The sequence below is a fragment of the Schistocerca serialis genome, chromosome 11, assembly GCF_023864345.2.
Source record: "Schistocerca serialis cubense isolate TAMUIC-IGC-003099 chromosome 11, iqSchSeri2.2, whole genome shotgun sequence".
In the NCBI taxonomy this organism is placed as follows: domain Eukaryota; kingdom Metazoa; phylum Arthropoda; class Insecta; order Orthoptera; family Acrididae; genus Schistocerca; species Schistocerca serialis.
In genome coordinates, this window is record NC_064648.1 from 151631016 (window position 1) to 151656727 (window position 25712).

Sequence of the window (25712 nt, forward strand, 5' to 3'; positions counted from 1 at the left end):
AAAAATGAGTGTTTGTTTATTTCATCATTGATTTGTGTAGAGTGATTTCAGTCTGAGGCCACTATGTAGTGTTTCTTGACACATCCAGTATAATGAGCAATAACGTCGGTATATTACTGATGTAGCAGACTGCTTAAGATGACCGAGACAGTCAGAAGTAGTTGCCCTAACTAGTTTTTTCTTCCAAATAATGGTATGTTCGTGTGACAGTGTGGTAATGTAGAATTTGTGCCATTGCCCTTTGTCACGAAAATATGAGTGTTTTCCCTTGTTGTGTAGCAGCTGTGTGTTACATCCAATAAATTGTCTCTGGCGGCCTACAGCTGTGCTATAAACTTTTATTTCTCACACCAGACCCTTTTTGGAGAGAAATTTAATTTTCAACACAGTCAAATGGTTAAAAAGAAATGGAGATATGTTACAGGAAAGTGTTTATGCAAGTAGAAATGAACACTCACCTATTGTCTTCTGTTCTACAGCAGTATTTCTTATAAATTAAGAATATGGTTAAAGACGATTCATTAGGAACAGCTGTTTTAAACCATAGTATTTTCTTAATTTTTCAGAAAATTTGTCGACTGAAAGATAATTTACGTTTTACATCATCTTAGTATTTCTAATTAGAATCAGTTGAGATTTTCGGAATGTATTTTCAGTCTACAACTGAGTGTGCACTGATTTGAAATTTCGTGCCAGATGAAAACTGCACTGGACCACAACTCGAACCAGGGGCCTCTGCCTTTCTCGGGCAAGTGATCTACCGACTGAGGTGTCAGAGTACGTCTTACGAACCCCATCCTCACAGCTTTACTTCTGCCAGCACCTCATCTCCTTCATACCAAAGTTCTCAGTTCTCCTGCATAACTTGTGTGACTAGCACTTCTGGAAGTAGAGCTGTGGGGGGTGAGGATGGTTCACGAGTCGTGCTCAGTTAGCTGAGTTAGTAGAGCACTTGTATGTGAAAGGCAAATGCCCAAGGTTAAGTTGGTCCAGCACACAGTTCTAATCGACTCAGAGCTTTACACTTTAAGATGATTATTCAAGCAGCTACTTTCTGTATATACAAAAACAACAAAATAATTAGTTACAATGGAGTTGTGGCATTTGGATGTGCTTTCCAATGTGAGACTTAAAGGCATATTGTTGTGGACTGACAAGACAGCCAGTCCACAGTGACGGGCAACCGAAAGGCACGCGCTTAAACTCACGCAGGCTGGCGTGAGGTCTGAAACAGGAAACGTAATGAATGCTATAAAGAAAAGTACGTAGCTGCTGGAATACTTAACTTTAATCCACAATTGGTGAACATTGGTCTTGTTACTGTACATCCTTCATTAGATACATAGCAAAGGATAAATGGCTCCTTGCTAGGTCGTAGCAATTGCCTCAGCTGAAGGCTATGCTAACTATCGTCTCGGCCAATGAGAGTGTAATTCTCAGTGAACCTTTCCTAACAGCGTCGGCTGTACAACTGGGGCGAGTGCTAGGAAGTCTCTCTAGACCTGCCGTGTGGTGGCGCTCGGTCTGCAGTTACTGACAGTGGCGACACGCGGGTCCGTCGTATACTAGCGGACCGCAGCCGATTTAAAAGCTACCACCTAGCAAGTGTGGTGTCTGGCGGTGACACCACACATATATTTGCAAGATGTTTCAAATGTAATATAGCCTCTCCTCCTCTTATTTTATCTTTTTAAGTATTTTGGCATTGGTGTCATTACTTGTACCCGTGCAACTTTTTTTCCAAATAATGCTGTCCTGAAAGGCTGCATTTTCCATTTGTGCTTTAAAAAATGTTCTATTTCTTATTGTGTCAAAGCTGACTACCACATTTTTGATATTCCCTCCTATTTCATTCAGCACTGTTATTTTGGATCTGTAATAGCTTAGTAAGTTAAAAGATTTGTTTTGTTATTCTGTCGCTATTTTTTCCCGCATAGAATTCTATTTTTCTTTTTGTCATTACAACTTTGTGACTTTCAGATACAGTTCTGTATTAGATTTTAATGTGTATTCTGATTAACTGCTCCCTTTAGGCCGTAGTATTTTTCCTTGGATTCTTCTTTCAATTTTCCTAATTTTTCGAGATATGTTAGTGTTCAGTTTAAGAGTTTTCGCTGCGTAGAACATTTCCTGCGTGACCACTGTTTCATAGTGTTTCAGATATTATGATTTCATTTGTCACAGAGAGAACTGCATGATAGCTTCATACTGAAATTAGCTGGTAGTGCACAAGTGTATGGTAAAATAAAGAAACAATAATTTCAGGATTTTAAATAAAAGCAAGAGTGGCAAAATAGTTTTGACCTACAAAGTATTAAATGCAACTGTGGACTGGTGCACAAGAATAGAAGGTATCTTCCAAACGGCACAAAAAGTTTTTTTAAAGACGTACCTGTGTAAAATGCACTAAGATTTCTGATTATTTTGTGGAAAGTATACTTATTGTCAATGGAGGATTTGCCACAAAGTATTATCTTTTATAACACTGAGGAACATGTTCAGTTCCTGGTTTAGATGCTTGCAAAATTGGTGGTTCTTCTCAGAACAAAAGCAGCCTAAAAGGCCTACTCTTGTCATTTTGCCTGTTTGACAGACTACTTTAATCAGTGATGTATTTTTTTACAGTATGAAACTGACTGAGCTGCATTTCTCAAACGAAGTTATGTTGGATAATCAAAGTGTAACTGTTAATTGTATAAAAGATTTGCTTTGACATTTGACAACAAGTTTAGTGGCTTGTATTCTTGAAGTTTGATATTGTAGTCTGTGATGTCCTTGTTTTGAAAGTATTTGAGGCTGCACATAACGAGCGATAGTTCGAGATAGTGCTTCAGAATGTAGTCAGTTGGTGAAAGCTTTTGTTGCTGTATTTATAATAAATCTTGTGCCACTGAAATTTCAGCATAGTAGCAGTAAATTGTTGAGTTGTAGAAAGTAGTGAGGAGTGTGATAATACTGCACTTCGTGGGGACATGTCTTTCTGTTTAATTTGCTGTTCATGTGGTTACCAGTCTTTCTTCATTGCATTACATTTTCTCTGTCCATCAGAAAAGCATATTTGTACCAGTAGCTCGCTACTCCTCTACGATCTGCCAGCATGGCGCAGTGCGGAGCACGCTAGCTTGCAAGACGGAGAGGTGAGCCAGACCTGGATCGAATTCGTGCAGCAGATTGAAGGCTTTGGGCTGTTACACCATCCAGCACAAGTTTAGCACTCGGATAGTTTTCCGTGCACGTTCAGGCAAATACTGGGCTGGTCCCCAAATTCTCCTCAGAGAATAGGATACATGAACAGTTAAAATACAATGACACACAGAACAAAGCTATGTGATTGACAGGCAGATGATGCCATGATTGCTATTCCTTTGGTTACCTTTGATAATTTTGTTGTCAGGAAGAGCATCCAGCCACAAAAAAAATATGACACTGTGTGTGCATGCGCACGCTTGCTGACAGGCTTTTGTCTATGACTACCCTCTGCCTCCCACTTGTGGTTGTGGTGGTAGATTGCCTTTGGCCTCATGCTGTTAGTAAGGGAGTTGGGTCGCAGTACGTGGCAGAGGGTTAGTGTGTTGAGCGAAAATCTGCAAAATATGGTCCAAAAAATACTCTTGGGAAACACTATATACTCTGTGACTTTCAAACTGTACCACATATGTGAAAATGTATTTATTTTTTCATTCCTCTGACATAATATGATGCTTGTGTGGTTTTGTCAGTTAGACTTTAATAATATGTGAAATATCCAAGAGATCAGTTTTTAATCTCGCAGGGCATTTTTGTTAATCTCATTCTGCCAACAATCAGCAGATACATAAAGAATGAAATCCAGAGGGACTAAAAGTTAAAAATACTTATAACTAACAAATGAATAATCAAATGGTACACTACAGTGATTTCAGATAAACGCCAGCCGGAGTGGCTGAGCGGTTCTAGGCGCTACAGTCTGGAACTGCGCGACCGCTACAGTTGCAGGTTCGAATCCTGCCTCGGGCATGGATGTGTGTGATGTCCTTAGGTTAGTTAGGTTTAAGTAGTTCTAGGTTCTAGGGGATTGATGACCTCAGAAGTTAAGTCTCATAGTGCTCAGAGCCATTTGAACCATTTCAGATAAACATTTTGCTTATTCTTAGTGAGTATAATCCTTTTCATAATTTAGCAGATTTTCATCAGTAACTTCATTTATTCTTCTTTTGCATTATTCTTTGTGAGTATAGTCACCCACCACACTATGGATGAAACATGTTGAGAACTCTACCACCATTACATTGGATTGTGAATGAATCAATAAAAGAATGTGCACATATACGGCAAAGTTCATAAGTCATATGTTATTTAGCTTTACCCAAGAGTATTTATTGCTATATATTTCACAGATTTTTGTCAACCACACTCACCCAGTGCCACACAACATGACCGTAATAAAATAAAATTTGCCAAATCGTGAAATCTGGACACCATATGATAAATGCTAGTAGGTGATAAATGTTAGTGTAAAAAAAAAAAAAAAAAAAAAAAAAAAGGAAGATCTCTCTACTCCACTCTTAGCTGCCTCTGCGAAGTAGGAGAGAGGTGACAGAAGCAGGTAGATGGACGCTGTTGTTTCTGCTGTTGAAGAACTCGGTTGTGGGTGTCAGTTTCTTTGGCCAATACATGTATGCCACCATTTTGTTATTGGTGTGATAAATGGCAGTCAAATACAAATGTAGAAGGATGTAAGTTAATGCGGATATAGTGTCCTGCTTGAAACAGTTAAGTCGTTTAAGGATCTGGGTATTATGAAACGGAACGGGCAGGTGAGGATTGCGGTAGGGACGTCGAGTGGTCGACTTCAGTTTATTCGTAGAATTTTGAGGAAGTGTGGTTCATCTGAAAACTAGTGCAACCTGTTCTTGAGTACTACTAGAGTATTTGGGATCTGTATAAGGAAGATATCGAAGCAGTTCAGAGGTGGGCTGTTAGATCTGTTACCGGTAGGTTCGAACGACGTTCAAGTCTTACGGAGATGCTTCGGGTACTGAAATGGGAATCGCTGAAGGTAAGGGAACATTCTTTTTGAGAAACACTATTGAGAAAATTTAGAGGACCAGCCTTTGAAGGTGACTGCAGAATGATTCTACTGCTGCTAAGCGTAAGGACCAGATATATTTGATACAAGGAATTAGGTCTCGTAGGGGGCACATAGACGGTCATTTTTCCCTCACTGTATTTGTAAGTGGAGCAGGAAGGGTAATGATTAGTAGTGGTACAGGGTACCCTCCACTGTGCAGCGTACGGTGGCTGGCAGAACGTATGTAGGTGTGGAGTTGAGGAACTGAGCTGGGTGGGGGGAATAGAGAAGAGTAAAAGAGTAGTGGGTCCATTGGCGGAATGAAGGCACGGAAAGAGTTGTAGAGGGAACAGGAAAAGGAGGGTAGGTAGGTGGAGGACTGGGACTAGTGATGGTCGACACCAGGGAGGTTGCGGAAACAGAGGATATGTTGTCGGCACAGTTCCCGCCTGTGAAATTCAGAAAACCTGGTCTTGGTAGACAGGATCCAGATGACACAGGCTGCGAAGCAGTAATTGAATTGAACAACATTGTGTTAGGCAGCATGTTCTGTGGTCCTGCTGTCTAAAAGCTAAGCTGCAACCACTGTACTGCTTTGTGGGTATCACGGGAGCCTTAAATACTGTTCTGTGTGTGACGTCTGCTAATAAGCGAAAGATTGGCGACTGTGAACGTTGGGTCATCTTGTTCTCTTTTCTCAATCAGAACGTGACTTGATTTTGTATCTTCTTCACTAATGTATGAGGTCTGTTCAAAAAAATCCAGAACATTGGCAATTTAGCGTCAATGGTGTGTTGGAGAGGAATGCTGTCGTGCACATGCCTGTGCTTAATGAGTAACTTCTTGGAAGTTCCATTGCTGTATGTCTGTTAGTTATTGTTTGGTGTTGTATTGAGTAGAATGTTGTTGCTCAGTTTGCGAATTTTGATACGGCAGAGTTAGAGGAGCAACGCGTCTGCATTAAATGTTGTGTGAAACTTGAGAAAACCTTTACAGACACACATCAAATATTGCAGGAAGCCTATGGTGATGAGTTTCACACGATTTAAAAATGGACAGGTGCAAGTTAAAAATGATCCCCATTCAGAATGCCCTTCCATGTCTATCGACGACGCTTGTGTTAGGAGCGTCAATGAAACTGTGCGTGCCATTCTAATACTGACTGTCCGAGAGATTGCAGAAGAATGTAACTTTTCAGTTGGATCATCTCACGAAATCTTGAAACAGTATCTTGGAATGCATCATGTTGCTGCCAGGTTCATCTCGTGACTCATGAGTCAAGACCAGAAAAACCGTCCCCTCACAATCTGTGAAGAGATGCTACTTAAGAGAATCATTACTGTTGATGAGATGTGGATGTACGGTTGTGTGTTGAGACCAAGATTCAGTCTTCACAAAGGATCTGGAAAGATTTTCCTCGACACAAAAAAGCTCCTCACGTCACTTCAAATGTCAAAGCCATGCTGTTAGTTTTCCTTGATTTTGGACTACTTCATCAAAAATTCATGCCACAGAGTCAAACTGCTAATTGATTGTACTGTCAGGACGTGTTGCGATGCCTGTGAGAAATTGTAAGAAGGAAATGGCCTGAAATGTACTGGACAGTTCGTGGCTCTTGCATCACGATAGTGCATCTCGACATTCATCTCTGTCGGTGCATGACTATTGCACAAAAAACGGAATCACTGTGTGGCCTCTTCCTCTGTACTCTACAGATCTGTCTGCTGCGAACTTTTTTTTTATTTCCAAAGTTGAAAACCCCGTTGAAAGTGTGACGGTTTGCAAGGACAGGCGAGATAAAAGAGAAATCGCAGATGGTGCTTTGTGCGATCCAGCAAGAGGTCTACCGAGACTGCTTCCGGAAGTAGATACGCAATTGGGAGTGGAATATCAATTGTGGAGTAGTATTTCAGAGGAAATTGTGCACAAGAAGTAAAAGGTAAGAGAAAAAAAATTGTGAACGAAGTTCTGTAATTTTTTGAACAGAGTCTTCGTCTATCAGTTCATACAGATTTCACCTGATGATGCAGCTAAAATTCTGTGAAAACAGTCATGTCTATAAATAAAGGACTTACAGGTAAAGCAGTCCTACCTTTTCAAAATTCCAGAAAACTCCAGACCTAGACAAATCTAATACAGTGGAGAGTTTTTCGAGAGTGGAGTCAGGTTAAAATGAGAAAACACGATAACAGAATGAGGCAGAGTGCACTCCAATCCAGGATTATATTGGAAAGGCGGCTCGTCAGTCTCACGAGGGGCGCCGAGGTGCTGCCTCCAATGTGCGATCGTGCTGCCGCCCGATAGCCGGACCTGCGGTGGCAGGTGCTGGCACGGGCCAGTTCTGTTGTGACGGTTTGTGCCAGTGCGTCGCGTCCTATTACGGTAGCTGCTGCCAGGGTGCTGGTGTGATAGGATTCGTAACCACATATCCTAACTTGATACAGTAATTGTTCTCTTTACCTCTTTTTATTCCCGGCTCAATACGCTACTCGAGTGTGGGCTGGCGATTCGAGGAGCATACGCGTCACGTGTGCACGAGTACTCCCTCTCATAAAATTGTTGTCGTTGCCATACCCTCTTAATGATACGCATTGTCTCTCGGGTCGGTTCTCCACTTGAAAATAAATAATAAATTTGGACATTAGCTTTACTCTCTTTTACGACAGTCTTTTTGTTTGGAAGTATCATTTACCGATAAGGCGTATGTAGGGCTCCGTAAGGCTCTTCTAGAGTGATATGTAAGACCACTGGCCTACAGGGGCACTGGTACAAAAATGTTTTTCTGATGGATAGCTAAAATATAATGTACTAAATAAAAGAATGGTAACTGCTTAAAAGATGAAACTAAATGGGAAGACTCACGTCTCTGCCAGTGGCGACGGTGTCACAAGAGGGGTGTGTACGACGTGTAGCTCGGCGACACTAGTCTCGGAGGCAGCTTTTGTGTAAACTTTCAGACCCTAGGATCTACAAGCTAGGAGAGGCAAAGATGCGGGGCTTCCGGGAGTGGTTCAACAGCCGACTGCAGGACGCGATCGACGCGGCGGAGCGGGAGGAGGGGCTGCGGCCGCTCCCGCCCGGCGAGTCTGACGACAGCTTCTCGGCCAACCTCGCCTCCAGTGAGTATTCGCAGCCGACTCTGTCTCGCTTCTCGCTCACACGTGAGAGCTGCAAGAAGTGTTGAACATAATGGTACCACCTGTTGGCTTTGACGCATGACCTCATCAAAATTGCAGACAAACCTATAGTTTTGTGCGTGTGTGTGTGTGTGTGTGTGTGTGTGTGTGTGTGTGTGTGAGGGGGGGGGATTACGGATCAGTCTGTTGCTATAACTTGCATTACAAAAAATAATGTAGAAGCAAAATAAATAATGTCTGTTTGCACTTGTGATGTCACACACTGCAACATCATTACTTTGCAAGTCAAAGCTGACATTAGGTATCAGAAGGTTCTAGCCTCTTGCACCTTTTTATTTACAAATTTTTTTGTCCATCAAACTCTTGTAGAGATGTTGAGCGAAGGCCACGTAGTTATTGAATGATCCACTCAGAGCTGAAAGAAAATTTAAGAGCAAAAAGAAAATTAAATAATAAAAAAAACACAGATTCACGATAGTATATGCACAAATGATAAGTTGCAGTGTGAGCTCTTAAATTAATATGAGATATTTGTGTACAGAGTCAAAGGAGTGTACCACAAGAAAATCTTTCAACTGAAAATGTGAATGCTTATTACTCAGTGTTTCAGTTCTGCTGGAAAACTGTTTAAAGTGAAATCTATTTCAATACTACTCTCATTTCTATTAAATGACTAAATATGTGTTGCCTGAGTGTAAAAAGCTTCCTTGTCTACTGTTTGATGAGTTAGAATTCTGAGGTGCTTAAGAAGACCACCACTGCTCCCTCTTCCTTATCCTTGCCCAGGTCTCACAGCTTTAGTGACCTCAGTGTGAACGCCCCATTGAATTCTTATCTTTCCTGTCCCGCTGTATGAGCTGTACGGTGTTATAAACCTGTCGGAAACACTTACAAGCAGTCGTCTGTAAGAATGTTTCTTGTGGTTCTGGAGTAATTCGACTTTTTCAGTTGTGTGTGGACAGACAAAAGAAATTTACTGGGTTGTGAGCACTACATGCTACTTGCATTTCTCTTATCAAATAAGCTGCGTCAGGTGTTTCCATCATGTTACAATACAGAATTTTCCGAGAAGTCTACATGTCTGACTCAGTCAGCTGTATTCTGTTTCTGTGGCTAAAAATAGTGTGAAATGCCAAAATAAGCCGGCCGCAGTGGTCTCGCCGTTCTAGGCGCGCAGTCCGGAACCGTGCGACTGCTGCGGTCGCAGGTTCGAATCCTGCCTCGGGCATGGATGTGTGTGATGTCCTTAGGTTAGTTAGGTTTAAGTAGTTCTAAGTTCTAGGGGACTGATGACCACAGCAGTTGAGTCCCATAGTGCGCAGAGCCATTTCGCCAAAATAATTGGTACTGGACCTTTAGCAAGACCCCGAATGTGGTACGTGGACAGTGTTATGAGAGACCTACAGTAAGTAAAACTGCTGGGAGGATTGCAGGAAAGAGCAGTTAGGTATAATTAAGGTGACATCTCAAGGGAGTGGGTGATCCTCTCAACCTGATCATGGAAACAAACTATTTAATTACGATGAAAAGTGACTACAAGAAAATTTTTGTTTTTGTTATTATGATAGATTGTCCATTTACATGTGTCTTGCGATGCACACGAAAGAAATACCACAGTGCCATTGTTCACTCACTGTGTAGGTGTAGGTATAGCTTTCTGGTGGGAATTAAATGGTGAGAATTGCTGGAGGGGGAGGGGGAGGGTGGTAGTGTGGTAGAGTGAGAAAGTAACTCCAATAGGCACAGACTCCATAGACCCATCTCGGAGGAGGAGGAACAGAAAAGAGCTTAGTGTTGCAGCCATGGCTCCTAGAGCCCTCAGTCTCACAAATCAGTTGATACTGCAGCATGATTTAGTTGCCAGAGTGGCTTTGCTGATGACAGTTTATCCTACTCTGCCACGAACCAATCAGTTGTTACATCAGCAGAAACTGATGAAAGAAGTGGTCTTTTTGTAAAATTTAAATGATAAAAATTACTCACATTAGGGCAGTTCCGAAGTAGTTTTGAACAGACTATACTGCATATTCAGAAATTATTCTGCCGAGCAGTAGGAGACCTCGAGCAGATATGGTTTCAGCTTTTGTTTGAGGTTAATTTTATTACCTATAAAATTCTTTACATCGCTGGGTCAGTGGTCAAAGATTTATGCGTTAGAATACTTCACTCCCTTATGCACCACAATAAGACAGAAAGATGGATAGTGTAAATAATTTTTCCTTTTGGTATTATATTTATGAATGTTAGTGATGTTTTTTTTAAAGTTTGGTTGATTGTTATGAACAAACTTCATAAGAGGGTAAATATATTACCAGGCTGTCGTCAGTATGCCCAGCTGTTTAAAGAGATGTCTACAAGAGGCACTGGAGGGAATGCCATACATTATCCTTATACACATGTCTGGGCAACACCATTTCTTCAGTGATAAGTTATCTAACAATATGAGGCCATAAGACATTAGCTAATGGAAATAGGAAAAGCAAGTAGACTTTCTGACATTTTGCATCTGCACAATCTAAACATGATCCGCAATGAAAAAGTCTCCTTTTAGAACAGGCTACAGACTCCAGTAGTAAGAAATTATTAAGAACAGATTTACCTAATTAGAAAATTTAATGTGATGTTATGTATTGCAGTTTTATGTACAATTATTAATGGCTTTTGTCACCTGGCAAACAGAAAGAAAATGACACTGAGGTTAAAGTGATTATAGTATCTTTCCAAATTCTGATATTTTTTTCCATTGTAAGTGACAGAAGGTATATTTGTAGGTGTATAGCCAGATCGACAGTTCCAATTTTTTGCACACTGTTTTGACGGCTAGCTGTGATGAGTAGTTGAATTTTTGCACAACTATTTTGTGGACTGAAACAATGGGATAGAACACAGAACTGTTGAGCCGGCTAAACACATGGAAATATATCTTCAGAATTTATAATTTCATGAGGCCATTGCAGTATGTTTCCTGTGACTTTTATATGGTGTTTTATGTTTTCTCAATATTACAGGTTTCCAGACACTGACTGCTTTTCTGGAGAGATTAATAGAAGGTCTGTAAAGTGAGGCTGGAACGTTTGAAACACTACTTCCCTCGTGCTCTTGTCATTCTAGTTTTTTAGCCAGTGGGAGTGAAAAGATGAATCCTTCCTTTCACCCGTCAGTTACTGTAACATTATGCGATTGACGACAATAGGCGAGTCCCGTGCCCTCTTTGGGCTGTGGTGAGGCATGTTGATGCCAGGTGTGACGAGTCCACAGCTCTGACTTAGCTAAAGTTGTATTTTCTTTCAGGGTAGGCAACCATTTTCTATCTGAGACTGGGAGAAGCCTAACTGTTGATGACTCACATTGGATATCATCTGACAAGAGCTCTATTTTCATAGAGAGTTGTGATGTCAGTTTGATCCTTTGTCTCCCGAGATGTGAGTGAGGACGTGGTTGACGATTGCTCAGAAAGGTGCCTGTCACAATCAGTGACTGCAGTTATTTCTGGGAGTAATTATCAGATACAGAGAGCTTTGAAAATATTCTGTCTGCTCCCAGAAGAAGTGTCATCTACAACAAATTTGAATGAGCAGAGAGAGTTTCAAACATCTGTTAGGAGTTAAAATTCTGACTTATTAGGCATTGAAGAGATCAGCCAGCAGGAGAAATCGCTAATCCTTTGTTCGGTTAGGATTAGTCTGACCGCAGTATCTGTTGTGTTTTTAAATACATCACCTAGCGATAACTTGAGTATGTTTCTACTGCTAGAAAGAATTGTCTACTATATAAATTGCTTTTCATATTGCCTTTATGTTCTTGTCTTTCAGCTTAACCAACTTATAACAGGCAATAACAGAAAATTATGTTCTTGTGGGTTAGCACTTTCTTTCATCTGTCCTTTGAATTATGAAACTGATAGCTACCACATACACTATTTCAAATCCTCACATCAAGTTTTGGTTTTCCATGACCCTAAATCACTTAAGGAAGATGCTAGGACGGCTACCTTCAAAACACATGGCCGATTGCTTTCCTCCGCCGTTTTCAAAGTGAGCTTGTGCCCTGGATATTACTATCTGACATCTTGATTTACAATTATTTGCTTGCATTTTTCCCATTTACAACACCCTCAGCATTCATTTTGTGATAAAGATTTTAAACAGCACTTAGCAGGCGGCCTGAGATTCGTTACTTGTCCACGATTTTCCATAGTTTGTGTAACCATACTTTCAAAAGCTTTGAAATGATATATGGTGGCTGTAAATGTAGGTTTGTTGAATTCTTTATGTTTTTCAATTAACTGTGTCATACTAAATAAATAGTCTGTACATGATTTGGAACTCTGATTGATTAAATCTCCGTGCCAGACAAGGACTCGAATGCAGAACCGTTGATGGGTTTGAGTCCTGGTTGGCTGTTTGTTAGAAAGTTTCCAATGGCTTACTATCCACCGCAGAATGAAAGATTCATTCAGGAGTCTTTAAAGGATCTTACTCTTATGAAGCTGTGTTGGTCACTTAATAGCAATTTTTCTGATATCCCACAGTCTGAAGAAACAAAAAAACAAAAAAAAAAAACCTCACCCAGAGGGGAAGGAGTAAATGAAATGGAGCTTTATGGGTTGAAGGGGTGCCTGATGTTTCACTGATTACAAAATCAAGTCAAATTTATTGTCAATCTTGCAGTATGAGGTGAGTTACGATCCTGAAGTTACACTGCTTCTGGCTCAGATGTGTGCATCGATTCACTCGGGAAGGGTGCTGTACATTTGTTGTACCCTTTCCTGAGGTAAAAACGAGAGGATGGGATGTGTCTGTGATGTTCCAGCCATGACCCGAGGTCGTACCCAGCGACTCCCCGCACCTCGACACCGGGGGTAACACAACTGTGTCTCTCGAAAATGCCGGAAGAACGGGACTTTTCCAGGTTGCCACCGTACTTGGTGACGATGGCTGTCCAGAGTAGTGCAGAGCACGGTGCGATGCCATTCGTCAACATTCTGTGCCTCTCAGTCGAGGCACAACTCGACAAGTAGCTCTCTGTGTTCTGCTTACGACAGCTTCCACTGGGAAGGCAATTTCGTTGTCTAGTTGTTACTGATATCCAGTCAATGGTGCTGATATCCAGTCAATGGTGCCGGGTGACAGTGTTGCTTGTCCTCGTATTGCAAGGACTGATGCGAAGGGGTTGCAAAATGCTCAGTGCACGGTATGCGATCTTCCCTGGTAGTAGTCAGATATGATTGACCGGAACCGTGATGACTGGTAAGCCTGTCCTGTGGGCCACTGCCACATCCAAATGCTTCACGGATCTGGATATTATACGATATGATGACCAGCTGTGCAGGTGGAGACCCACAGTGTGTCCACTTCTGAACTCAGTAAGGTGTTGGTACTGAGTCATCCGTGTACACAGTACCGCACTGTCCTTCACAGTGATTGCTCAATGTCTGATGCTGTTTTTGTCCTTCATATACCCTAACGGGCCTGACAACAACATGAAACATATACTGCTCTCTAGTGGCAGTCCTACCTGTCAGAATTGCAAATCTCATCATTTAGATACCCGCTGATGACGTGTATATATGTATACCAAGTTAGAGTGACATCTGACCGTGTCGTCTGGGTGATTCACTGTTTTGTCAGGTGGTTTGTGTTTCCCTCCTAGTTTTCATCAGCATCTTTCTCAGGAAACAAACAACATGTAATTGTTTGAGAAAGTAAGGGAAAAATAATAGGTAACAGAAACGTTGATATTATTGATGTTGGGAAGAATTCCACTGATATATTCAAATAGATACATCAGAAAAAGTTTTGCATCTCCCTGGTTTCCAGAACTCCTGAAGATATATGTTGACTGTGGATATTGTATCACACACACAGTCCCTTTGACTGTTCAGAGATGTCATTAAACCCACCCAAAGATGTAAACAACCGTGCAGGAGCAGCACCTAGTAGACTGAGGGGGTCTGACAGCCTATCAGTTCCAGCCATTCCACCAGGAAGGAGGTACACGGCTCGCGTTGTCTGTAGTTCAACCGTGCCTAAATGGTCAATACCGCAGTTCGATCGCGTCCACATTGTTACTTTGTGCCAGGAAGGACTCTCAACGAGGGAAGTGTCCAGGTGTCTTAGAGTGAACCAAAGTAAGTTCAGATGTGCAGGAGATACAGAGACAGGAAATGTCGATGACATACCTCGTTAAGGCCGCCCGATGACTAGTATTGCAGTGGATGACCGCTACCTACAGATTATGGCTCGGAGGAACCCTTACGGCAAAGCTACTGTGTTGAGTAATGCTTTTCGTGCAGCCACAGGACATTGTGTTAAGACTCAAACAGTGCGCAATAGGCTGTATGATGTGCAACTTCATTCCTGGCGTCCGTGGCGAGGTCCATCTTTGAAACCACGACACTGTGCATCGTGGTACAGATGGAGCAGACAACATGCCGAATGGACCGCTTAGGATTGGCATCATCTTCTCTTCACTGATGAGTGTCGCATACGCTTTCAACCAGACAATTGTCGGAGACATGTTTGGAGGTAACCCGGTCAGGTTGAGCGCCTTTGACACACTTGTCTATCAAGCGCAGCAAGGTGGAGGTTCACTGCTGTTTGGGGTGCATTATGTGGGGCTGATGTACACTGCTGGTCGTCACGGAAGGTGCCGTAATGGCTGTACAATAAGTGAATGCCATCCTCCGACCGATAGTGCAACCACATCGGCAGCATATTGGTGAGGCATTCGTCTTCCTGGACGACAATTTGCACCCCCATTGTGCTCATCTGAACCTTATCGAACATGTCTGGGATAGATTGAAAAGGGCTGTTTATGGACGAAGTGACCCACCAACCACTCTGAGGGATCTACGCCGAATCGCCGTTGCGGAATGGGACAGTCTGGAGCAACAGTGCCTTGATAAACTTGTGGATAGCATAACACGATGAATACAGGCATGGATCATTGCAAGAGAACGTGCTACTGGGTATTAGAGATAACGGTGTGTACAGCAATGTGGACCACCACCTCTGAAGGTCTCGCTATATGGTGGAACAACATGAAATGTTTGGTTTTCATAAGCAATGAAAAGGCTAGAAACGATGTTTATGTTGATCTCTATTCCAGTTTTCTGTACAGGTTCTCGAACTCTCGGAACCGAGGTGATCCAAAACTTTTTTTGATGTGTGTATAATATATTCAGGAATTACTCTCAAAATAGTTTTTTTAATGTAGTATGTTTACATTTTCTGAAGAGTTTGTGATGCTGTGCCCCTCTTCACGTAAGTGCGCTGTTAATGTAGATTGGGGATTACTAAAGTTAGGGTTGCCCTGAAATCTTATATCTTAATCAAAATGACTTACCGGTTGGCCCTATTAATTTCTTAGGGCAATTCCATGTATAATTTGTATAATGCCATGACTAAGTTAGCAGTGACAATTTTTTATTGCCAATCTGGCCCCTTTAAAAATTTTTAGGGTCCTCTCACTATAAAATATGTTTCTTTTTTCTTTTTAGATGCAGGCAAATTGTAAAGCATGGCACTGCAACCTTTAGTTCATCTTAAATTAATGGAGCAAGTCTTCTTTTAACATTATGAGTGAATTTTGGATATTCCTTTATTAGTTTTAATGTGCACAAAATGTGATGACACTGCATTTTGCTTTTATCCATATAGGTTGCACTTTGATGCGGTTTTAGGCCTCGAAACCAGTTGTGTTTTAATGAACAACAATTTTACCAGTTATTAGCAGAACTCCTCGTAATGTCATGACTTTCAGCAGCTACGGATGCCCAGAATATAAAATTGTTGAATTTTTCTCGTGTATAGTTAAGAACTAGATGATAGAATTGATGCGACTAATCGTGCCACATTGCAAATTTTTGTCGAGAGTTTGAGTGCCTTGCTGAAATTGGCGCCCACTTCTCTATGTCAGCTTATTGCCTCTTTCCACCCTCATTCCCATTGTACGGATCATCTGTGTGTAGACGGTCTCTATAAGGCAGTGAGTGGTAGTGGTGCTACAGGATGCGTGAGATGGCTGTGTTAAATGAAACGTAGGTCGACAGGGGAGCAGTGAATGAAGGTGATTGTGGTAATGGAACAACAGTCGTATTCTGTACTGGAGAAACAGGTGCGCTGTGGACGAGATAGGAGGGGTTTGTGTTTGTGTTGGTGTGCAAACTAAATGTGACAGTTTCTTTTTAGCAGAGCAGAAAGGTGATTTGTAGCTACAAGTATGAGGCTTACTTTATCAGTTAGTGCAGAAGCAATGAAAGAAAAATATGTTTTGTAGAAGTCGTTTTAATTTTTCTCAAAATATTCACCTTTAAAATTTGTATGCTTTTAAATATGTTGTAACTAATTCTGGAAACATTGTACGCTCTTATTTTTAGCCATTCTCGGACCCATTTCCCCTTACTCATTGATTTCCATTGTTTATCAGTTGTACTACTGTAATGGCAGCATGTGCTTTCTATTGGGTGATTGACACCTTAACCATGTAAAATCATGTTACCAACTGACATAATTATTGACAGTATATGTTGCTTCAGTATACTGAAGGCTTGCCAAACTGGTATTGTCAGTAAATACTGAATGTGTGCAGGCTCCTTAAGAGTTAGTCAACTGAGGTTCTCCTTTGTGTAAATAGTTACAGTGCACTTCATTTCTCAGCTTTGATAGTTAGGGCTGTGTTCAGATGTGTCCTGTTAGCTGCTTCTAATATTGAATTAATACGCCTACAAGTTCGGAGCATCTAGCTTCTTTTATTGGGAGTGAAAGCTCTGTTCCACTGAATAATTTCTCGGAGGAAGGATTCATTTTTCCCCTCGCTATTAGATTCCATTTGTTTTCAGTGACTGATAATTCAATAACTTGAGTTCATAAGAATTTCGTATTTGTTTAAAAACAGTATATGTGATATCAATATGCAGTAACATTTTCAGAAACTGATTTTGCCTCTATTTGTAAATGATTTTGTTTTAACCAGTGTACAGTATGCAAAATTGCACATAAAAGTTGTGAAAGTCTATCTTTGAATGTACTTTAAATTTTTTACTAATCATAATTTATTCTGCTTTGTTTTTAACTGGCTGCTTTGCGCTGCTGTAGATTAGCTGTGGTGTTTGGCTGTTGCTGCTTTGCTCATGTAGTTGGCTTTCTGTAGACCTTAGTGTTTTTATTTTGCTTATTTTGGGTGCTCATAAGTTGCTTATCACAGAGGTATTGCGAGGGGATATTGCCTTATCCAGTTTTGAATGGGGCCACATTCTCTGAAAATTTAATCACCTCATTGAAACGGTATGATTATACTACTATAAAAAAAAATGTAATTATTTTTTTTCTCTTGTTCTTTAAGAAATATATTTGACTATGCATATTCTGGATAGAAAATAAAATCTGTTGTAGTCAAGTAAATCTCTTCTCTGCAGTAAAGACAACAAATTGTGTAAAGTGAATCTTCTCGATGAACTGGAAATAATTGGTCTTGCTGTTCATAAATAAAAAATTACTCTTCTTAAATGTCAACAATCCTGCCCAGATGAGAAGTAAAGATTTTATTTCAGTATGTGTGATATGATATTCAGTTTTAACATTTCTACTCAGATAGGCAATCAAATGATGACTGACAGTTTTACATTTGCATTGTGCTTATTTACAAACAACAGAAATACCTTATAGTTTCACTTTCATTGAGGCATAAACCAGATTATACAATATTGAATGAGAATGTCTCCTTTCCGGGATGCTGCAACAGTCATTTAAGTGATTGACCACACACACCCAGTCTTAGATTGCACACTTCTAACATGTTATAGTATCACCTGTGGAGGTGCCCAATGATGTGCAGCTTGGGAAAGATGACATTTCCTCAGTATGTACAAAAACAAATGAAAATATGGAAATCAGCGTGCAACATTAACAAAAGCTCACACATTTCAGAGTCTCTTCATAAACTGGTATTAATAGTATTAATTTCCATGGTTTTCTTTTGTAGAATATGCCTAAAACATCCTTTATGATGCAGTAAGTTCCACCACAGCATAGTGTTGTATCTTTTACAGAGATATGCGACGTGAACCCAGAAGGTTCTCCTTTGTAAGTCAGTTCAGAAATTGCAGGAAGGCAAGTACTTTCACACTAGTGACACAGTTGCTGTGATTCAGCCATGTGGTTTACTTAAAGCCGTGCACAACTCTCTCAGGATTGCGTCACACATTGCCAGACACGCAACTGAACTGCTCGGCAGAGACTCCGTGGCAACAGCTGCGTGCTCATGTGAGCCACTTACAAAATGGCAGCAAAATGGTGAATATTTCATAGAAAAAAATGTGAGAGAGGACATCTGTACAGTAATCATTAGAGCTTGGTGAGTTCTGCACGACTTTATTCGCTAAACAGATGAGTTAATGTTGGCTGGAACTTTAGAAATAACTGGTACAGAGATATGGAGCACCGTGCTATAAGAAACGACTGTGCCACGAGTATCTGGGACAAATTCACAGATTACTTTGTTAGCCCTGAAGAGGCTATTCTTAGGCAAGTGAATAAGATATAAAATGTGTTCCAATAAATAATAAACAAACCAATACATGTGGCATTCTTTTTTATACAGTTTTATTTTCAAAGTAAAGACAAATTTTTTCTTCTCCCAATCATTATGTTTTATGTTTTACGATCTTACTGCTATAATCCTTATTTCCTGAAACCCAAATTACAGGACAAAATTCTGCTTCAGTGATGAAAACTTCCAACTTGCAGCATGAAACGCAAACAAAAATCTTTAAAACGACACAGGAAAAGCCCGTTATTTGACAGTCGCAAAGCACAAATGACCAAAAATGCTGTACAACATGGCGATATGGCAACTTTTATTTACTTTTTCTGCAGCCGCACTGCTAGATCGCCACTTGAAAGAGGGTCGAATGTGGCTGAGACATCTTAAAATGTCGTGGGACCAGTGGCTGTACAGCATGTCATACGGTCATATGGCCAATTTGTAAGGCCTTATGGGAACTGCCTGTTAAACGAAGAATGCGACTCAGCTGCACAAGTTTGTAAGGAGCCTATCACTTCCACTAACAATTTTCGGATTGATATCAGATTTACTGCTTATTGTACTCGCAGCAGTATTAAACCTTATGACGAGAATTAAATGAAACCCTTTTTTTTTTTTTTTTTTCAAGCTTGTTTGTTTATGGTTATTCACAAGCACACCACAAGGCTACATTTTTGGTAGCATTCTGGTGCACTTGAAAAGTCAGTGTAGATGAAATTGGCCAATTATGATGCATAAAACCAGGAAAGATAGTTTCACTTAATACTTGTAATAATGTTCAGCATCGTGTGAATTGATAGTATTTTCCTTACTACAGCTAAGCTGCAGCAGTTTTAATGCTGTCAGGTAAGTGGTCACATTGTTGTGACCGATGCTGTATCCTGGTGATAATCATTTCAATAAAATTAATAGTTTATCACCTTGTTATGCTACAGATCGTTTGTGCTTTGTCTTACATCAATTCTTTTTGCATCTTTCTAGCTATCCTTATTTCGCCCAAATTTGAAGCATATGTATTCGTGATTATGAACATTAATGGTTGTTATTTGATCTACATTTGTGAAATAAACTTGCCTGTTAAAGATCTGCCATTATTGGGGCATGAAGCTTTAGTTTCTTTTTGTCACACAGCCATGTGCGGTCTTTTGGGATTGCTTTCATACCTTCAGAAGCATACAGTACATTTTGTATAGTTTAGAACACATTTATTTTTAGTATTTGAATTAATTCCAGATGTGAAGTTAATCATTAAAGATACAATGGAGATCCCTGCGGTTGTAAGGCCTGTCCAAGTGGTCCACTTGCATTTGTGGTACATGAGAGAGAGAGAGAGAGAGAGAGAGAGAGAGAGAGAGAGAGAGAGAGAGAGAGAATGAATAAACGAATAAACTTCAAATAGTTTGGCGCAAGTTCCCAAAGGTTACGAATGCTGTCTCATGTAGTGACACAGCTGAGTGAATACTGTCCACTGCCACAAGGAAGTCACACGCTCCCACTCACTTGCGCATAAGCTGCAAATTAACAATGTGCACTTGCACAATGCGCTTGCCTTACACCATTACACCTTGAGCGTCCTTCCTCTTCCCAATCCGTGCTGTTAACATTAATAGCTGTAACAAGTTCTGTTAATTCCTTTTTGTTAATTATGAACAAAGTTGAAATTTATAATCAGTTGTCACCTTCCTCAACATGAATCTTTCTAATTTCTTCTGTCCAATATAGGTCTCATTGTCAGTGTACTTTAACGGCAAACTGAATGCTCGAATTATTTCATCAGTTAGTTATTCATTCATGCACATTTACAGTCCCGTAGCTAAATCGGTGATCTTTGTTTGTCTTAAGTATTTTGCTACAGCTTTAATTTTAGTTACACATAATCGTACTCAATCATTTGGGATAATACTTTTAGAATGGCACATATACAGCATACAGTTCCTCCTCATAAAAGAAGGAAAATCGTCAGCTAACAGCAGTTACAATTCTCAATGCATTCCAACACTTGCTGGGCCCATTAAAACCACTGTGTAATGACAAAGCTGTATGGGGTCCACATTTATGTAGCCACGCCGAAGGGCCACTTGCCCGTCAGTTCGACTTGGCGAGTGCACACCTGCCGGACGGTGAGTGTGGAAACTGGCAGTTGCCCGTTTCTGAAGCATCTGCAGAGTGGTGGGAACGAATGCCATTCACACAGGTTCATCGTGCCGTTGGAGTGCTCTAATGCATTGGCCTGAAATGATTTCAGTAAAGTAAATTTGAAGTTACTGACAGGTTTAAAGCGCTCTCTTTCAGTTATTTTAGTTATTTTCTGGCTATCGGACTTGAGTGTGGCAGTTATATGTAGAGAAGTAAACCCGACTGTGTGCCTAATGAGAACATGTCTGTCTTATGAATTCCAGATATTAAAGTTGTTCAGTTGAAAAACAGAAAATATCACTCTGAAATAATAACAATCTTTAGCACATAAAACACTTCCCTAATATTGCCTAAACTTGTATAGTCGTTTGTTAAGCTCGTTTCACATTCATACTGAAGCAACCATTGCTACATTGTGTATCTCCATTGATTAAACAGGTAATCACTGACCACAAAAGCCTTTTCATTACATTCTACTATTATTGTGTTCCTCCACAAAACTTATACAGTAACAAACTTGATACTGTTTCAACCTAAAATCTTGTAACTAATCTCCTGTGCCGTTCTGCAAAATGACTGAATTACTCACATTATTGAAAAGTTACTTGGTCTGCTTTGATAATGTGCAACTTACTTTTTGAAGCCTCTTCCGGATAGGAAGATGACAGATATTGTTCTTGCAAAACCCTATTGGGAAAACTATGGATATCGTGCTGCTGCCACCATCGTATGTGTTGTGTAGGGACCACGAGAATAAAGTAAAACGGCATCAGGGCACATAAAGAGACATATAGACAGCCAGTATGTGTCTTGATCGGTGTGAGAATTGTATAGGACAGAAACTCGTGAACGATGGTGAAAAATATCCTCTGCCATTCGCTGTGCATAGGCTTGGGGAGTATGTGTGTAGATATACTGATGTAGTGGTATTCGTCCCTGTATTGTGAATTCTGTGTCTTTAGGTAAGAATTCTGGAAGTGATTTCTTGTCCTTTGGACACACTGTACATTACCTTAGTGTATTTTATATTTTATAATCCTAATAAACATAGATCCAGAAACAAGCGATACCCTAAACGACATTTCCCCAAGTGCACTTCACACGAAACAACCATTTCGATGATGTTCCAGATATTATGAAATTTTGTCGCTATTACGAATATTTTTAACATCATCTGGATTAGACATGGAAATCGTACCTATTGGTGGTGTGTGAAAATTTGTACCGGATCTGGAGTCAAACCTGAATTTTCCACTCATCACGAGCGGTTATCTTGAGCATCACTTCCGTATGTCACAGCATCTAGTCCACGGTGCCCACATGTTACCTGGATTCCTGCAGAAGGGTTAATGAGCCAAACTTTCTCAATGTTAACTTTTATATTTATTGCTATCTAGACTGTAATTATTACTACAGCGTCTGTTCCTTCAGACATGTATGGACATTCGAAGGAACAGAGATTGGTGACGATCTGCAAGTGTCGTAATATGAAATTTTGTCGCAGCTGCAAATATTTTTGTCATCGGCTGTGTTAGACATGAAAATCGTACATATTTCCACAGCTGCAGATTGTCACCAATGTTTGTTCCTTCAAATGTGCATGCAGGTCTGAAGGAACAGACATTCTAATAATAAATATTACAGCCTACATGAGCAGTAAGATGCTAATACTAATGTTCAACACATTTGCCTCATTAACCCTGGTTGCGAAAGTCCAAGTAAGCTGTGAGTGATGGGGACATAGACACTGTGGCATACGGGAGTTCGGATCGGTCCTGGAAGTGTCCATGGATAGCGGAGACAGTTAAGGCGACCACTCGCAATAAGCGGAGAGTCAGAGTTAGAGTCCCAGTCTGGCATGGTTTCCGTGCCTGATACAGCTGATTTAAAAAATATTCACAACTGTGACAAAATTTTGTAATTTTACTACAGCTGGAAATCGTTACTGACATCTATTCCTTCCGACATGCGTGCACGCTTGTTCCTAATGGTACAAAGATGCTCGTTTGGTACTCGCACGACAGTACAATGGCACCCTTTCGTGTGGTAATATGTAGCATGAATTGTCAATACATATATTGGTCGTGACTCCCTAGTATCATGGCCTCCCATCTCTGTCAGCTCGACCCTGTTGGATTTTTTTGTGTGGGGATTTTTGACAGCTTTCCTGTATTCCAGACCTGTTCCTAGTTCCAGTGAACTCTATTGTTACTGGATTTGGAATGTGTCTGTGATTATTTTTTAATATACTGGCATTGATAAGGAGATGTGTTGAAGACTGCCCTTACATGGTTGGTGGCCACGTAAAACGCTTGTTGTAATGCTTTTATCTATAAGTGCATGCCTGCAGTTTGGGTCCTTGGGGACTCTTACACTCACCTGTAATGTCATACTGGGGAAATCATTGGTTTCTGGATGGAATATTTTGTGACTTATTTTCCTTCCGGAGGTGATGGGAAATGACTGTTGAGACAGTCCAGTAGTCAGTCTGCAATTCTTGTATTTTACTGGATTTTCCGTTTCTCTTAGGTTTTCTGTTGGTCACTGTACAATATCAGTGCTGTAAGGGTCCTGCTACATAGTGCCCTTGAACCGTGAACCAGTTTCTCCACCATGGACTTCGATCCACTGCATCAATGATGTTGGAAGACACTTGGTGAAATAACACACACAAAATAGTTGACCCGTATCTATTTCCTATAACATACAATCTTCTAATTTATTGGCTACACAGGCATTAAATTCCAGCCAGATGTTTGGACGAGTGCATCTCATAATGGACTCTGAACAATTTTTACAATAAAATCTGAACATCTGTTGTCTTTTTGGTGACAATTTCTTTGACATTGTGGATGTCACTTGCCCTCTGTGCCCTTCACTCGCGGCCCCGTGGAGCAAACGACTCCACCCAGCAAGTAGAAGGACCATTCTGCAACCTTAACATCCCGTAGCACAGGTTCAGCACATCTGTGATCTGCAAAAACCGTCAAAAACTTCCTGAAAGTTGGGTGCTTCTTACATCCTACCTACTTTAACCTACGAACTTCTTTTGTCGGTCAACGGAGATCGAGGATACGGAACATCTCATTCTACAAATGACATGTTACACCTCACAGACCTATGATTATTAGTATTGTTCTCTGCTTGTCCCTTTCATTTGTACCTCAAATAGTCAAACACCCCTTATCCCTTATATTCTCCCAGTTCCTTTATATTCTGTGTAGGTGGGGTTGTTACTGTGGGCATTCAACAATGGTACCTAAGCAGACTCACTCCACAGTACAGTATGGTGCAGTTTAAAAGGATTTTTGGATTGGTGTACTTAACTGAAATGTATTCCATTTTCCCTGCATGTGGCATGTGCATTTGACATTATTTGGTTTTTGTATTTTCATTTGGCATTTTTTATCCTTATGTTGCATCTATTTGCATTTGAGTTTTTAACCAAACAAAAAGTTAAGAAAAATTGTTAAAAAATTCTTCCATTGCCATTTGTACTTGACATTTGTCCTTTTCTCAATTTTCTTTTTAGAGGCAAAACCAGATTTGAAACTGAATGCTGCAGATCCAAAATACGACGAGGCAAGGAAGAGGCAGGGTAAGTCGGGATAGTTTTTTAGTTCACTGAGAAGCTAAGGAAAAGCAGGCAGTGCTCTGGAGTCCTGTAGTGTACTGGCCATGCCCTTTGTGATTGTCATTACTGATTACTTTATATTTATTGTGGACAACTATAAAACTCCTCATTAAAGTTAAAAATTTGACAGATTTTGAGCAAAGAACCCAAGCACTTCATGGCAAATGAAATTTAGCTTGCTGTTATTGTTCAGCAGTCAGTGGGAGAACAGCATGGAAAAGTTTCAACCAAACTTAGTAAATATACAGTTTACTACCGAGGAAAAGAATACTGTGTGCATGACACACATAGAAACACCAGGATGGGGGTGAGAAAATAGTGACATGTCTAATCCCATTCAATATATATTCAAAAATTTATGATTGTAAATCACAAGTACAAATTGCCTAAATAAAATTAAACATTCATTAAACTATACTTTTTCATATAACATATATATGCGTCGAAGTGAGCATCACTAAATTATATGCAGACATTGCCATAGCAATGGCGCTCACAATCTAGTTTCATTACATCTGATTCTGTATCATTATTAGAGGCCAAACTGAGAGCTTTAGAAAGCATTCTAAGGAAGTGTAATTCTTCCACAGTGATGCTTTATTTTAAAATCCTTAATTGACACTTTTTTAACTGTTGTTTGGTTTAACAATCAATAGACTCCAGTGGGAGTTGGACGAAATCCTTAGTGACTGAAATTCTAGCACAAGGAACTCTTCAGTAATCAACAGTAAGGAAATGTAATTGAAACCAAATATTTATTGCAGTGTAAAAACACAAACAGTTACGACAAATAATTCTTAATTCCTGTGTTATTTATGTCCTCTTAAAAGTGGACATAAAATATACTACCTGTAAAGTGTTGGAAAAGCTCAATTCCACATTTTTTACTTTCATCTGCTTTGATCCCAGTTCCTTAGCAAGAGCTATCCTTCAATGATTCACATGCCTGTGGACCTGCTGAAATCTTGTATACCTGCAACAGGAAAAGAATGCTAAAGTGCCATATAGAATGTAAACGACTTAACATAAATCTTTAAAAAAATCTCTCTTGGGGGTCAAATGATTAAATACCTGTAGGCTAATAGCAGAGTGAGGCATTTAAGTTGTAAACACAGGTCTTAATGTTCTCTTATAGAGTAAAACATTTGAAAAGACTAGAGGCATCTATTTATGTCTATAACGTTGTCAAAAATTGAGTGGTCACCATGCA

At 40.2% G+C, this 25712-nt stretch overlaps 1 protein-coding gene across 3 annotated transcripts in view; it reads left to right on the top strand.

Moving 5' to 3' along the window:
- Positions 1–25712, top strand: part of LOC126426882 (dynamin-like 120 kDa protein, mitochondrial) — a 200116-nt gene that overhangs the window by 37251 nt on the left and 137153 nt on the right. Inside the window, exons 4-6 of one of the 3 annotated variants that reach the window (XM_050088928.1) lie at positions 8008–8169; positions 11196–11237; positions 24401–24466. In XM_050088928.1, the coding sequence (XP_049944885.1) occupies positions 8008–8169; positions 11196–11237; positions 24401–24466 (270 nt within the window). The remainder of the gene's footprint in view (positions 1–8007; positions 8170–11195; positions 11238–24400; positions 24467–25712) is intronic. The other 2 variants (XM_050088929.1, XM_050088930.1) reach the window with 2 other exon arrangements.